General features: G+C 48.3%; 1 protein-coding gene across 2 annotated transcripts in view; it reads right to left on the reverse strand.

The window, feature by feature from the left end:
• The window catches only part of RPGRIP1L (RPGRIP1 like), a 148,884-nt gene that overhangs the window by 21,822 nt on the left and 110,144 nt on the right, over positions 1 to 16,918 (reverse strand). For both annotated transcript variants that reach the window (XM_073659380.1, XM_073659381.1), the window contains exons 21-22: positions 12,110 to 12,269; positions 10,437 to 10,528 (exon numbers count right to left, since the gene is read on the reverse strand). In XM_073659380.1, the coding sequence (XP_073515481.1) occupies positions 10,437 to 10,528; positions 12,110 to 12,269 (252 nt within the window). The remainder of the gene's footprint in view (positions 1 to 10,436; positions 10,529 to 12,109; positions 12,270 to 16,918) is intronic.

The raw sequence follows: 16,918 nt of genomic DNA on the forward strand, positions 1-16,918 counted from the left end.
GGAATCCCAAGATTTTTTGATGTGATAATGGAAAATCTTGTTATTTCATTACTTAAGCTCCAGAAACCACTACAGATGCTTCCATGTGCATCAAACCAATATATTCACTTTTAAACATTAATTTCTAATTTATATATAGAGATATAATTTACATTAAGTATGAAATGCTTCTTTTTTTATTGCATTGTATGCATTATGTGAAAAAAAAACCTAGAAATTGGTTTTAATAATAAAAATTGTGCCATTTGGCTTTTGAAGCTTGCATGTATTGCAATACAAGGCAAGCTGCTCAATGCCTTTCAGTGTCAACTCAGTTTCTAAAAACTCCTGAATGCACCTCTAAGCTCAATTATGATTTCATGTGATAAGATCAGAAATGAGAAGAATTTACAAAGTTACTATAAAATATAATAAAAATAAATCTGCATTCATTAAGCTAAATGCACACGGAGTGGATTTATTTGGCTGCTGCAGCTTGCATGTATTGCAATACAATGCAAGCTGCTCAATGCATTTCAGTGTCATCTCAGTCTCTAGCCACTCCTGAACACCCATCTAAGCTCAATTATGATTTGATGTGATAAGACTAAAAATGAGAAGAGTTTACACAGCTACTATTAAATTGAATAAAAACAAATCTGCACTCATTAGGCGTCTGTCAGGGGTGTATCAGGTTTGACAGACAGTCGTTCTGGATCCGGCTGTAGAAGGTCTCTGAACTTTGCAGACACCTTCTTGATCCTTTCATCTCTGGAGTGTAGTGGTATCCTACTCTCGCTAGGACCCAGAAGTGATCTCCACCTACTTCTGCTAATTGACACACCCTTGCTTGATATATAAAAACTCTGTGTCTCCAGAGAGTCGCCGGTGATAGAACTATTTTCCCCTGCTCAGGCCTGGAGTACTTGCAGTTGGCTAGTTTCTTCTTGGAGTTTCTTGGTGGATTATTGTTGTCTTCTCAAGCTAATGTATCCCCTTGTCTGTTTTCCTTGTTTGTCTTTAGTTGCAGTGGGGCTGACTAATGCTCATCCCTTCCCCTCCCTACCTAGGGCCTAGTTTTAGGGACAGTTAGGGATTAGGAATCCTGCTTGGCGATAGGTGTGGAACCTATTTAGGGACGGTAGGGGAGTCATGGTTTTGTAAGATCTGCCTAAGGGTCTCCACTCTCCCTTTCCATAGCTGTTTGCCTTCCCCCCTTTTCCCATCGTTGTACACTTGGTCCTCCCCTCGCCTAGTGTGACAGCGTCACGCACATGGAGTGGATTTCGCCACAAAGTTGCGGCTAGTACTCCAGAATCTGCATTGAATTCTGCACAACGTTGTGGATTTTAAGATCTGCATCGGATGTCTATTTACATATATAAAAAAAAGCCTGCCATTTGTAAATGGAATTTTAAAACTCTCATCTACTTAGGACATTTGCAAATCCACAGCTGAATACAGTACAAGCTATGTGTGCTTGCAGCCTTAAAGGGGTTGTCCAATCACTAGACACTGATCCAACTGATAGGTAAATATTAGTTATGTGGGGTCCGATGCAGATCGGTTGTTATAAGGTAGCACGGTGGCTCAGTGGATAGAACTGTTGCCTTGCACTGCTGTGGTCGGTAGTTCAAGTCCCACCAATGACAACATCTGCAAGGAGTTTGTATGTTCTCCCCGTTTTTGTGTGGGTTTCCTCCGGGTTCTCCAGTCTCCTCCCACACTCCAAAGCCATATGATGGTGCTATGGCATAAAAGTGTTGGAAAATTCTGCTCTTTGTGACACATTTGTATATGTCGAAAAAATTAGGGGCAGGAGATTCATGAATGGGTCATAATAATTGTGCCCCCGATGTGTTCATGTGATGCTTGTAGCATCGGCGTCTCTGCCCCGTTCTAGGCAGAGACGCCGTCCCTCTCACCTCCCCGCTCCTGGCGCGGCGTCCTCCAGCGCTGCTCTCCCCGCTGCTTCCGGCGCGCGCTCCTTCCCCGGCAGTGTGCGCGGAGGACCTCCCATATAAAGGGCACCTCCTCCAAAATGGAGGTGCCCGAGCAATGTTGTTTGCACCTGTGTCTCACCTGTGCTTCAGCCCTCAGGTCCCGTTGCCAGTTACCTGCCAGTTACCTGCCAGATTCCTGCCAGCTTGCTGCCTTTGTCCTGCCTGATATCCAGTCACCTGCCTGCTAGCCTGAGGTCCGACGGTCTGCCTTCCAACTCCTGTCAGTCTGTCTATGGACCAGCTTGCCCGCTCACCTGGGAGCGCACACCTGTTACCTGCCTGCTAGCCTACCTGGAGGCTCCGCCGTCACGTGCTGTGACCATCTGCCTTTTCAGAGACTCCTGCCCGCTCACCTGGGAGCGCACACCTGTTACCTGCCTGCTAGCCTACCTGGAGGCTCCGCCGTCACGTGCTGTGACCATCTGCCTTTCCAGAGACTCCTGCCCGCTCACCTGGGAGCGCCCACCTGTTACCTGCCTGCTAGCCTACCTGGAGGCTTTGCCGTCACGTGCTGTGACCACCTACCATTCCAGAGACTCTCGCTTGCTCACCTGGGAGCACACATCTACCATCTGCCTGCTAGCCTACCCGGAGGCTCTGCCATCACAGGTCGTACCTACCCTTTACCCGGAGACTGCCCCGGTCACTTGCCGTAACTCCCTGCCCGTTCTTCCAGAGACTGCCCCGGTCACTTGCCGTGACCTCCTGCCCGTTCTTCCAGAGACTGCCCCGGTCACTTGCCGTGACCTCCAGCCCGTCCACTCAGAGACTGTCCCGGTCACCTGCTGTGACTGCCTGTCCGTCATCCCTGATTGCCACCCGCTCTCTTACAAGGACCGCCCCCTTGTATAGTAGCTCAGAGGTTCCGCCTCCCAGACCCGTTACAGTTTGCTCGGGCCATGGAACCCGGTGGCACCCAAGCTCCCTCGCTCTCGGACCTGTGTCATGAACTGTCCCGCCAGAGGTCCCAACAGGAGTCCATCCTGGGTCACCTGCGGAAAGTCAATTCTCGCCTGGACACTCTGACTGCTCCGCCAGCAACCTCCGCCAGCGCCATGATTCGCAATCCGACAGCTCCGCTGTCCACCAACACTATGGTATCCTACCCCGGACCCCGGCTTTCTGCACCTCCTCGCTTCGGAGGCGACTCCGCTCAGGCTCGGGGCTTCATAAATCAGTGCACCCTGCACTTTGAACTCCTGTCCCACCAGTTTAACTCCGACCGGGCCAAAATTGCCTTCATCATGTCCCATCTCACCGGAGAGGCTCTGGCCTGGCTAAATCCTCTATGGGAGAGAGGAGACCCCCTGGTGTCCAACTTGCCTGCCTTTCTCACGGCCTTCCGGAAAGTCTTCGACGAACCCGGACGGAAGACCTCATCCGCATCGTCACTGCTACGCCTCCGTCAGGGAAGCCTCACCGTGGGCCAATATGCCATACGGTTCCGTACCCTTGCCTCGGAGCTGGCCTGGGATAATGACGCTCTGGTTTCAGTCTTCTGGGAGGGTCTGTCCGGCCGTATTAAAGATGAACTTGCCGGTCGGGACATTCCTACCACCCTCGATGACCTGATAGCTCTTGCCACCCGGATTGACCTGCGGTTCCAGGAGCGTGCCAAAGAGGTCACCCGTGAGAGGAGGTTTCCACGCCTAGCTCCTACTTTTCAGCAACCCGTCACTCCCGAGCCTATGCAGGTCGACCAGACCAAGATGGTCGGTTCTCGCCAAGAATCTCGCCGAGCCGAGGGAAGCTGTTTCTATTGTGGCAGTAAGAAGCACTTCATCCGTTCCTGCCCGGAAAAGCCGGGAAACGCCAGTGTCTAGGACCACTCGGAGAGGTCGTCCTAGACAAAAGTAAGTCCTCTCCGTCTCTGACCTTACCGGTCTCTATTGCTTGGGGAGAAAACCGTCTCTTCGAACTCGCCCATCTGGATTCTGGAGCTGCTGGAAACCTCATCGCCCAGTCTCTGGTAGAGAGATACCATATTCCCACTAAGTCCCTGGCGGAGCCATTGTCAGTTGCTTCCGTGGATGGAAGACTTCTCTCGGAGACCATCCTGCTCGTCACCGAACCTATAACCCTACAGGTGGGAATGCTGCACTCTGAGGAGATCTCATTCCATGTGCTGTCCGGACTTTCTCACTCCTTGTTGCTAGGTCTACCTTGGCTCCAGACACATGAACCCGTATTGAACTGGCGGTCCGGTGAAGTACTCCGATGGGGTCCTGACTGCCATAGGACCTGCCTGGTTCCGGTCCGTCCACTTCGCCCTCAGCCTACTCCAGCTAATTTACCTGGTCTCCCGGCTCCCTACTGGCCCTATGCGGACGTCTTCGGTAAGAAGGAAGCTGAGACGTTGCCGCCCCATAGGCCATACGATTGCCCGATCGACCTGGTACCTGGCACCACTCCTCCCCGTGGGCGTATCTACCCGTTATCTGCAGCCGAGACCCGAGCCATGTCTGAGTACATTGAAGAGAATCTGGCTAGGGGATTTATCCGAAAATCTACCTCCCCGGCTGGAGCCGGATTCTTCTTTGTCAAAAAGAAAGACGGCTCGCTACGTCCCTGTATTGACTACAGAGGACTCAATCTCATTACGGTAAAAAACAAATATCCCCTGCCACTCATCTCCGAATTGTTTGACCGGCTCAAGGGCGCCAGGATCTTCTCCAAGCTGGATCTTCGAGGAGCGTATAATCTGGTCCGTATCCGTCAAGGAGACGAGTGGAAGACGGCATTCAATACCCGGGACGGTCACTACGAGTACCTTGTGATGCCCTTCGGTCTCTGTAATGCTCCCGCGGTCTTTCAGGAACTAGTCAATGACATCTTCCGTGACCTCCTGTACTCCTGCGTAGTGGTATACCTGGACGATATCTTGGTCTTCTCTCCGGATCTCCCCACACACCGGAGGGATGTTCGTCAGGTCCTGCTTAGGCTTCGGCAGAACCACCTTTACGCCAAATACGAGAAGTGCCTCTTCGATCAGACCTCCCTTCCGTTCTTGGGCTATGTCATCTCCCAAACAGGTCTGCAAATGGATCCCGAGAAGCTCTCTTCCGTTCTAAAATGGCCTCGTCCTGAAGGTTTGAAGGCGATACAGCGATTCCTGGGCTTCGCTAATTATTATCGTCTTTTCATCCCACACTTCTCGTCTCGGACTGCTCCCATATCTGCACTTACCCGTAAGGGGGCTAACCCCAGGATATGGTCGCCTGAAGCCGAGGAGGCCTTCCTTTCCCTAAAGAAAGCCTTCGCCTCTGCTCCCGTCCTGCACCGTCCGGACTGTAATAAACAATTCTACCTGGAGGTTGATGCTTCCTCCTCCGGAGCCGGAGCGGTGCTCACCCAGAAGTTTTCTACCGGGAGAATGGTAACGTGCGGCTTCTTCTCCAAAATCTTCTCCTCGTCGGAGCGCAACTACTCCATTGGAGACCGGGAATTGCTAGCCATCAAATTGGCACTAGGAGAGTGGCGCTATCTGCTTGAAGGGGCTCTCTACCCGGTAATTATCTACACGGATCACAAAAACCTGGCATATCTCCAAAATGCCCAGAGGCTCAATCCTCGCCAGGCCCGGTGGTCGTTGTTTTTTGCCCGCTTCGACTTCACTCTTCATTTCCGTCCGGCGGACAAGAACGTCAAAGCTGATGCCTTGTCTCGGTCTTTCCTGTCCTCCGATCAAGAGGAGGAACCTACGCACATCATCGACTTCTCCAAGGTGATGAATGTGGCTCCCTTGGATCTAACTCGTCTTCCACCCGGTAAGACGTTCATAGCTGTGCCAGATCGGGAGAGGGTTCTTCGCTGGGGACATTCTTCTAAACTAGCTAGCCATGCTGGCCAAAAAAAGACCTTTCAACTTATTGCCCGGCATTACTGGTGGCCTACCCTACGTAAGGACGTGGTAGACTTCGTCGCGGCCTGTTCATCCTGTGCTCGTAACAAAGTTCCCCGACATCTACCTGCCGGCCATCTCCTGCCCCTTCCCGTACCTGCTGCTCCTTGGCAACACATCGCTATGGACTTTATCACCGACCTTCCAGTTTCTGCCGGTTGTACCGTCATTTGGGTTGTCGCTGACCGTTTTTCTAAGATGGCCCACTTCATTCCCCTGCCTGGTCTTCCGTCTGCACCCGAGTTGGCTAAAGACTTTATCCGCCACATCTTCCGTCTCCATGGTCAGCCCCTCCACATCGTGTCGGATCGTGGGGTTCAGTTCACCTCTCGTTTCTGGAGAGCCACTTGTAAGCTGCTGGACATTACCCTGGATTTCTCCTCCGCTTACCACCCTCAGTCCAATGGTCAAGTGGAGCGGATCAATCAGATCTTGTCCAGCTACCTCCGGCACTTCGTGGATGCTCACCACTCGGACTGGGTGGATCTTCTACCGTGGGCCGAGTTCTCTTATAACAACCATGAGAGCGAGTCCTCTTCCAAATCCCCGTTCTTTATAGTTGGTGGCCAACATCCCCGGATTCCACTTCCTGTCTCCGTTTCTGTGGACAACCCTGCTGCGGAGTCTCTTGTCAGCGAATTTTCTACTATTTGGGAGAGCACCAGGTCCGCTCTTCTTCTCTCCTCTGAGCGGATGAAGAGATATGCTGATAAGAGACGTCTGGATCCGCCCCAATTCCGTCCGGGAGACAAGGTTTGGCTCTCATCCAAACATGTGTGGCTCAAAATACCCTCCTACAAGTTGGGTCCTCGATTCATCGGCCCCTTCGAAGTCCTCAGGCAAATTAACCCTGTGGCCTACAAATTAAAACTCCCGGCCACCCTACGGATCCCCAACTCCTTCCACGTATCTCTCCTCAAACCCGTTGTCTTTAACTCTTTTTCCAAAAATCCAGGTGCCCCTCCTGCTCCGGTTTCCGCTGATGACATCTTTGAGGTAGAGTATTCTGGCCTCCAAGAGGGTAAGAGGAAAAACCTTTTTTCTGGTAGATTGGAAGGGGTTTGGTCCTGAGGAGAGAACTTGGGAACCCAGGGAGAACATCAACGCCCCGCTTCTCCTTGAAAAATTTCTTTCTGGCCTAAAAAAGAGGGGGCCTAAAGGGGGGGGGGTACTGTAGCATCGGCATCTCTGCCCCGTTCTAGGCAGAGACGCCGTCCCTCTCACCTCCCCGCTCCTGGCGCGGCGTCCTCCAGCGCTGCTCTCCCCGCTGCTTCCGGCGCGCGCTCCTTCCCCGGCAGTGTGCTTAGGGCGCGCGCGCTCCCCCTCTCTTAAAGGGACCGCGCGCGCCGTCCTAAGGAGTCCCCGGCCAATTGCCGGAGGACCTCCCATATAAAGGGCACCTCCTCCAAAATGGAGGTGCCCGAGCAATGTTGTTTGCACCTGTGTCTCACCTGTGCTTCAGCCCTCAGGTCCCGTTGCCAGTTACCTGCCAGATTCCTGCCAGCTTGCTGCCTTTGTCCTGCCTGATATCCAGTCACCTGCCTGCTAGCCTGAGGTCCGACGGTCTGCCTTCCAACTCCTGTCAGTCTGTCTATGGACCAGCTTGCCCGCTCACCTGGGAGCGCACACCTGTTACCTGCCTGCTAGCCTACCTGGAGGCTCCGCCGTCACGTGCTGTGACCATCTGCCTTTTCAGAGACTCCTGCCCGCTCACCTGGGAGCGCACACCTGTTACCTGCCTGCTAGCCTACCTGGAGGCTCCGCCGTCACGTGCTGTGACCATCTGCCTTTCCAGAGACTCCTGCCCGCTCACCTGGGAGCGCCCACCTGTTACCTGCCTGCTAGCCTACCTGGAGGCTTCGCCGTCACGTGCTGTGACCACCTACCATTCCAGAGACTCTCGCTTGCTCACCTGGGAGCACACATCTACCATCTGCCTGCTAGCCTACCCGGAGGCTCTGCCATCACAGGTCGTACCTACCCTTTACCCAGAGACTGCCCCGGTCACTTGCCGTAACTCCCTGCCCGTTCTTCCAGAGACTGCCCCGGTCACTTGCCGTGACCTCCTGCCCGTTCTTCCAGAGACTGCCCCGGTCACTTGCCGTGACCTCCAGCCTGTCCACTCAGAGACTGTCCCGGTCACCTGCTGTGACTGCCTGCCCGTCATCCCTGATTGCCACCCGCTCCCTTACAAGGACCGCCCCCTTGTATAGTAGCTCAGAGGTTCCGCCTCCCAGACCCGTTACAATGCTACAATTATAGTCCTGTGCTGAGGATCTAAATGAAAGACAGAACTTCTCCTTAAGATTTTAATTAAGTGATCTCCACTCTGTGAGTTAGGTAAAGTTCATCAGTAAAATATCAATCGCTCAGCGGCAAGAATTTTATTAAAAAGATATCTTACCTTACATTCATATTATGAAGCCGCCATCCTTACAGCGCACGTTCATATCTCTACTATTAAAAATCAGCACTTCTTCTACTCTAATGAAAAGATTAGGGGCCCGAGTCATTATTGCATTTCTGCCAGTTTTTGGTGTGAGTATCTTTCAATTAGTAACTTTTTGATTTGCGACAAACTGATCAAATAATTTGCGCCTTTTTTCACGTTGTTTTTTGCGATTTTGTTAGTTTTCTCATTTTAACTAAAATGTGGCTTTTCCGGATGTTTTTAGACAGCTTTATGAAATGCAACTTTTTAAAAAAAAAAAAAAAAAGTTGCAAAAATTTGCCGCAACTCTACCCCAGTCCCCCTGCCCTGCAGTGATAACATGTATGCCGGTTAATAGGGCACTTTTTTTGCGACTTCTGTGCCCTTTCTTGATAGAAAGTCGTAAAACAAGACGATTTTGGGCTTTGTGCAAAATTCATGAATCGTGTGAGCCATTTTCATGGATTTGGTCCCCAAAAGGGTCAGTGAAAAATTGGAAGTAAAAAAAAAACCAAGACTTAAACCCCCCTCCCCCGCAAATGATAAATCGTGCCCTAAAGTTACAATTTCTTGGTGGTCCGTGGTAGTGGACAGGTTAATGTTACATTGTGGACAGTGGTATACCTTTCTTTCCTTGAAAGCCACATTTACCTATAGGACAGGGTCGCAAGGCACATCCAGAGCCCTCAGAGCAGAGACATCCAGCTACCGCCTCCCCCTGCCCCCAAAAGAGAAACACCCAGAGCTCCCATTACTAGTAGGGCCGATGCAGACGACCGTATGTTCCACCATCAGAGAAAAATGGTCCGATGATGCTAATATGCTAATCACACTCTGATCAGAGTTTGATCAGAGTGGGATAAGTTTTTCACGCATATGGAGAATTAAAAAAAAAAAAAAAAAAAAAAAAGGTTCTCCAACCTTTCCCTTCAGCCTGTCCGTAAATTCTGAAAGAGCCCAGATGACATTCAAGTGCGGTCTGTTTTCCACTGACCCATAGAGCTGGATCACCGAGTGCCATCAGATTATTTGAGGCAAATGCTGCTATTTTGTTCCTCGGACCACTCGGTTCTAGGGAAAAAAATCGGGTATGTGCACGGCCTCATTGAATAACATTGGTCTGAGTGTGATCAGATGTTTTGACGGATCGCACTCAGACCGAAACTACGGTTGTCTGCATGAGCCCTTATAATGACCGCCAGAGATTTCACACAGAAATCACCATGAGGCAGTATACTTACATTCAGGAGGTCCAACCTCACCCCTATTCGATATCCTTGCAACAGGTGCTCCCACCACACAGTCACATCCAGCTTCAGGCACCTCCTCTGACAGGTAGTACCATCCTAACTACGGCTTACCATACTTAATTTATTGCATTATTTATGAATAGACGAATATCAAGAATGGACTGTGTAACAAATTTGGAAAGCTTTGTGTATTCTGCTGCTGTATGTAAACCCAACCTCTTCCTGTAGCGAGCCGGGGTCTTCCCCTGTAGCCGAGCTGGAGCCTTTCCCTGTCGCCGAGCCGGAGCCTTCCCCTGTACCCTGTGGCGAGCCGGAGCCTTCCCCTGCAGGCGAGTCGGAGTCTTCCCCTGTACCCTGTGGCGAGCCGGAGCCTTCCCCTGCAGGCGAGTCGGAGCCTTCCCCTGCAGGCGAGTCGGAGCCTTCCCCTGCAGGCGAGCCGGAGCCTTCCCCTGCAGGCGAGCCAGAGCCTTCCCCTGCAGGCGAGCCGGAGCCTTCCCCTGAGGTGAGTTGGAGCCTTCCCCTGTACCCTGTGGCGAGCCTTCCCCTACAGGGAGCTGGAGTCTTCCCAGGCAGCGAGCCGGAGCATCCCCCTGCGGCGAGCAGGAGTCTGCATGCTGCCTCTGACATGCTGCACAGTGCGCAGCCTCGCACTGCGCCCTAGACCTGTAGGCATCCAGCTCCTAATTCCGCATTATCCAAGTAACTATATCTTATAATATGGCCACACTTACATGCTACATGGCATCATTAACATCCGACACTACAAAAAAAATCATTCTGTACACAAAATTCTGCGTTTTGCTGGGTATTTTCACAATATTTCATTTCTGAAGACATACTACAAATACATGATTTCATAAATCGCTCCTCACCGGCTTCACTTCCTGCGCTGCTGGGATGACGCAATCATCGCTGTCACTTTCTGTAGATTCGTTTCCATCTCTCGTTTGTCGCCCATCGGGATCTGTACAAAATAAATGAAATGATTAAAAAATGAACTCTGTTTTATTCACTTTTACCAATAATTGGTCCAATTATGACTTTTCCGTTCCCCTGCATATAATTTAAAGAGAACCTGTCATCAATTGTGACGACCCAAACCCCCACAAAGGTATAGTATCTGTAATAAAGCATACCCTTTAAAGAGGTTTTCAAGGCTCCAGATCTCATAGAGAGAGTGCAGATTATTCTACTGAAAGAAGCGGATGAGAATCTCATCAGCGCGTGACCACTAGTATGGAAATCAAATACTGGCTGTCAGGACTGACTGCTCGATCTGGCAATCCTGTGACTAGAGAAACGTAGCTGAAGCCTGTAAACCCCTTCAACAACTGTGTCATATGCAAATTACAGCCCCTTTTTCAAATATGTAGTTCCCCTTTTAAAATAAAACTAGAATATACTTATGTCCCGCAGCAACACCATTCCAGCGCCGGGTAAATCGGGGCTCTCGTAACATTGTTACGCCATGTCAGCCCTGCAATCAATGAGCGGCTGCTATTGGGCTGCTGCACTCTCACTTCTATGACGTGTCTGAGGCTCATCTGAAGGAAGTAATAGTGGCTGCTGATTGGCTGCAGGGCTTACATGGCATAACAATGTGACGCACGTCCCGGGTTTCCCGACGCCGGTGCGGGAGGGTAGTGTATGTATGGTAATGGACAACCTATTTAGGTAATAGATTGTTTGCTTGAATTATACTTGAAAACAATGTATCTGCCCACTCATTATCAGTTGCCTCTGGGAACAACTTCGACCTTCCCATATGGGTTTCCCGTTGCTGAGAAGCTACACATGAACTTTGTCTACATAGAGATCTAAAATCCCTCCGATTCCTACATTAATGTATAGAATGCAACTTGATGGATTAATCTGGACTATGTTGTACCATTGTTGTGTGGAAGGTCCTCTGAGGCTTCAGAATGACCAAGTCCGAACCATATGGTTTGTCAGGTTCTAAGTGGAAGATCTTGACTGACCTGATGATGGCAAGTCTGAAACTACTGGTGAAGGTCCGTGCCCAACCCTGATGATTTCAGAGCTGAATGATACAACGTAAAAGAACCCTTTTTCAATATCAAGAGGACAGAATAGAGGCTTCTATAGGAGTCAACTAGTGGAGGCCGTGAGCAACCTCATATTAAAAAGGTATTAGTATTTTGTAGACTTATGGCATGTCCGCTATCAGTGGAGGGGTGGTCAGAACTCATTAGTCTGGTGATCACTTCTCCACTGACAACAGCATGTGTCAAGGCCCCTTTTCTAGACAGATGAGGGTCCCATTGGTGGGACCCGTATCTGTTATACTGTACATTTATGGTATATCCTGTCATAAATGTAAAAAATGAGAAAACTAAAGACTGGGAAGACTGCCGGAGCATCATCACTGGATCTGTGGGGGGAGAAGATGCCCTTTTTTGCTTTATAACATTTACAATACTTTTTGCATTTTTTTTCACAAGTTGGATTACCCTCTTTTATGGGTATTTAAACATTAGTACAGAAATATAAAGTGACCATTTAGATTTATGTTGATGAATACCACCTCCTGCCTCCAAATCTTCAGTTATTTCATCTTCTGATGTGTCAAAGCTTGGATCTTGGTATTGTCGGTGTGAAGGTGGAGATACCTCTTCCTCCTTATAAACAGATTCCTTTAATTGCTCTCTAATATTCTCCTCTTCAGCAGATTTATCATGTGTTGCCTACAATAAGACAAATCAGGTAACATAACACTAGTCAGTACTCTACAAGGTACATTTCTGCTTAAAGGGAATCTGCCACCCCATCTGACAGCAGCATGATGTAGGGGCAGAGAGCCTGATTCCAGCAATGTGTGACTTAGCTTGCTGGGTGCAGAAGTTTTGATTAAAACCTGTTTTATCGGCTGCAGATCTGACCGTTGTATGAATGCGGAGCTGTGTATAACCCCGCCCACACCACTGATTGGCAGCTTTCTGCCAATCAGTGGTGGGGGCGTGGCTGGACTACCTGGCAGCAGGCCAAGTAGTCCTCTAGCGATAATTTCATGCTGATAAAACTGTAATTTTATCAAAACTACACCACGCAGACCAGTAAGTGACACAACGTTAAAATCAGGGTCTTTGCCCATAAATTATGTCCCTTTCAGTTTAGAGAGCACAAAGCTGGTGACAGATTCCCTTTAAGGGTGAATTCAGATGACCGGGTATCACGGTCCAAATACGGATCGCGATGCATGAATCGGCCACATGTCTTCTGACCAAACTTGACAGCATTATAGTTATATATAATGCTGTCAGGTTTAGGTCAGGAAACCTGTGGCCGATTCATGCATCGCGGTCCACAATCAGGCCAAGCATTGAGGTCTAAGGTACTTACTCCAGACAGTAGTCACTTAAAAACATCTTAATTTATCCACTAAGGTACTTATCATAACATCTCTAAACTACAATTAATAATGATTTTCATGCAAACTGCAAACATTCGTTTCATGGAAGACAGGAGGAAGAGACTTGAATTACTGCAGTCCTTTACTTCCTCCCTGCTGAGTTAGAGAAAAGAAAAGGATCACTGTAAAGTTTTTACTTTAATTTATCATGTAGCATTATTATAGCAGGCTACTGCAATAGGATGAATAAAAAAAGGGAATAAAATGAGTGTATGCCCTTTTTACAGACTACCGCTAACAGTATAACAGATTAATAAAATCTCGGTAAATTAAAACAACACCATTATATTATGGAACTGGTGTATATGCTAATCTCATTAATATATAGGGTTTAAGACTGTACTTAGTCACCAGATGGAATAATACAAACTCTATAAATTAGCAAATAGATCTCTTACACTTGATAAAGCTGGCGTACTTACGTTTGTAAAACCAGGCGCTCCCTGAAGAAGGTTGATGAAACGCGCGTCGGGTCATCTAGTTGGTTCACCTCCCTATTCCACCAGGTAATGGACATTATGGCAAACACTGCCCATGTGATTATATTTTGGTAGATTATATTCTGATCTATTTAAGTGAGCTATTGGCACCAATCATATTCTTATAATACACATTTTGTGCAATCTTATTTTTGGTCTGATATAGCCACTCTGCTCAGTTTACATACCATATCCACATATTATTCTTTAGATGAGCATTTCCAGCTATAGAATGGGAGAGCTCATTCTCTGCCATCCTGGCCTGACTCTCGAGTACAGCTTGTACTGAGTAGTGTGAGATCTCAGCAGGGATGAGGGACATTGAGGTGCAGTCAGTCAATTAGACTGAGAAAAAAAACTTCATAAAAGATCTACAGCCATGCTAAAATGGATTTTTTCACAGTAAATACAGTTTTCTTACTAGATCTAAGAGATCTATATAATATATGAAGTTTGTATCGTGAAGACTGGTGACAGATTAGTTTTGAATATTCTTTATCATTATTCATTTACATTTGTGCCTAAATGTATCTTAATTGAAACTTCATGAAAGTATCACTACCAGGAGAGCAGCTCGGGGGATCAGACAGGGTATGTGTCCATGGGGCTCGGTGTCAGGAAGGGGTCACGAATAGACATTCTGTATTATTTAATTTTAAATTTTTTAGAGTATGGAAAAATTGGACTAGAGAGGCAAAATTAATTTTTACCCCGGATGAAAGAAAACCTAGCTACAACGGTGAATGTTGAACACATGGCCATCAGATAGGCAAGCGACAGCTTTATTGGTAAGTTGCTTAAAAGGGAATCTGTCACCAGGTTTTTGCTACCCCATCTGAGATCAGCATGGTGTAGGGGCAGAGACCCTGATTCCAGTGTGTGCTACTTACTGGGCTGCTTGCTGTCATTTTGATAAAATCCCTGTTTTATCTGCTGCAGCTGTGTATAACCCCACCCACACCTCTGATTGGCAGTTTGTACACAGGAAGCTGCCTATCAGTGGTGGGGACGAGATTATACAGAGGAGGACTACCTGGCAGCAGGTTTACGGGTCCTGCTGATAAAACAGGGATTTTAGCCAAACTACAGCTAGCAGCCCAGTAAGTGAAACATCGCTAGAATCAGGGTCTCTTTCTCTACATTATGCCTCTTTCAGATTAGGTGGCAAAAACCTGGTGACCGATTCCCTTTTAATTCCACTGAATAGACGTCCTGACATATAACAGTCCTGCCTCTTACCTGTCCTCTGTCGTGGGAAATACACAATACGACAATATATATGACGCTGGTATAACGGCAATTGTAACTTTTTCTGCTATTTCTAATAAATCTACTAGTTAGACACTTGAATTACCCTGTGACAAAACTAGAGGAATGGGAGTGATAAGTAGATTGCCTCTGGTAGGTTCACCTACAGGTTGTCAGAAGATAAATGGACTAGTCATACTCCTGACAAGTGAAGGATAAAGAGCAGGTATGAAGCAGAGCAGCGACACCGTGCACTCAGGGCTGTTTAACAATCATCACGCTGAAGAAAACTAATAGACGCATTTTCCCGTAAAGAATAATGTTTAGCAAGTGGAACGTTACAGATGTATTTATCAGTTTCTGGCTTTTTCAGCAGCGCTCCATTATGGGCTATGTGTTTAGCAAGTCACTGACATTTAACGATGGGGATTTCATGTACAAAAACAAAGTGCAAAAAAAAAAATGACTCCGCTCACCAAAAAGAAAGATGATACAAAGAACAGAAAAGAATATGTACATAGGCAAAAGATGTATAGATGTGCCTGTCGGATGCATCAATACTGTGCACGATCGGGCTGAACGCGGTAGTCTCAAGGTGTAAAAACTCACACACTAGGTAGGTGGTCAACACTGCAATCACAGTCAGATACGTGAGCGCAATCGTAAGCAGGTCGTCGCATATGGTGCAAATGAAAATTTACACTAGGGGCATTGCAAGAACAGGGCGAGTAGTCTATATAAAGGGTCTGCCCTCAGCATCTGCTGCTGGTTTAGTGTTGAAGCACGTTAAAGGGATTGTCCAGTGATAAGAAGTTATCTACTATCCACAAGACCGGCGATAAAGCCCCCGTTTCACATAGAGAGATCGCTAGCGAGATCGCTGCTGCGTCACGGGTTTTGGTGACACAACAGCGACCTCACCAGCGATGTCGCTACGTGTGACACTTTGCCACGATCAGGCAGAATGTCCTGGACCATTTTTTGGTCTTTGCCCTCCCGCTGGTCAGCACACATCGCTGTGTGTGACCAGCGGGAGCAGCGATCAGGCTGGTAACCATGATAAACATCGGGTTACTAGGGGCACACGCGCACTTAGTAACCCGCTGTTTATCATGGTTACGAGCCTGCTAAAGTGAGCGTTAACCTCCCGCTCACCGTAGCAGAGTGGTAACCATGATAACAGCGGGTTACTAGGTGCGTGTGTGCCCCTAGTAACCCGATGTTTATCATGGTTACCAGCCTGCTCCTGCTTCAGCAGACTGGTAATCAGGAGCAGGACATCGTGGAAAGATTCTTTCCACGATGTCGCTGCTCCCCTGATCGTTGGTGAGCCTGCCTGTTTGACAGCTCACCAGCGACCACATAGCGACGCAGCAACGATCCCTGACAGGTCGTATCGTTGTCGGGATCGTTGCAGCGTCGCTAAGTGTGACGGGGCCTTAACTTCAGAGACTGGTGGTGGTCCAACCGCAGGGATTATCACCGATAGGTGAGATTTCAGTCTTGTTCTTGTATTAGTACATAAAATTGAGAAGATTAAGAAAAGAAAAATTACTACAGTCTAAAGGGGCACATTTCTCCGTCTGTAGAGGCCCAAATGGGAGTAGGGAGAGTTAAAGGCCATGCAATGCTCCTTGAGGAATTTATACATGCAAAAAGTCTCTTCAGAGAGGAATAGGACTTGAACTCTAGCACCTCATATTAAAAGTAGCAATCCTAAAAATCAATATCGACCCTTTACCGAGCCTAGCCAAAATGACTTAGGATAACAAACCAAACCAGAAACAGTTGCAGACACATGCTTCTCGATGTTTGCCTCTCATCAGTGCAAAGCAGGAGATCCGATTTGGCAGTATGAGAGGCCTTTGGCTGGGAGTGAAATGGGACACATTTCTTCTTGTGGAGAAACTACTTTGCACAGAGGAGAGGCAAACACCTCAAAGCAGGTGTCTGCAAATGGAGTTTCTGGTTTGGCCTCTCATATTACCTCATGTGGCAAGGCTCATTAAAGGATCCATATTGACTTTTAGGATGGCTACTTCCAATAGGTGGCGCCAGAATTCAAGTCCTCTTCCTTTCTAAAGAGGCTAATTGAATATTTAAATTCCCAGAGGAACATTGCATGGCCTGCAAGTCTCCTTACGCAGGCTTGAGACTCTCCACAAGGAGAAACATTCCACTTAAACCCCAAAGGCCT

The sequence above is a fragment of the Phyllobates terribilis genome, unplaced genomic scaffold, assembly GCF_046119375.1.
Source record: "Phyllobates terribilis strain yellow unplaced genomic scaffold, ASM4611937v1 Scaffold_13__5_contigs__length_258822181, whole genome shotgun sequence".
NCBI classification, from domain to species: domain Eukaryota; kingdom Metazoa; phylum Chordata; class Amphibia; order Anura; family Dendrobatidae; genus Phyllobates; species Phyllobates terribilis.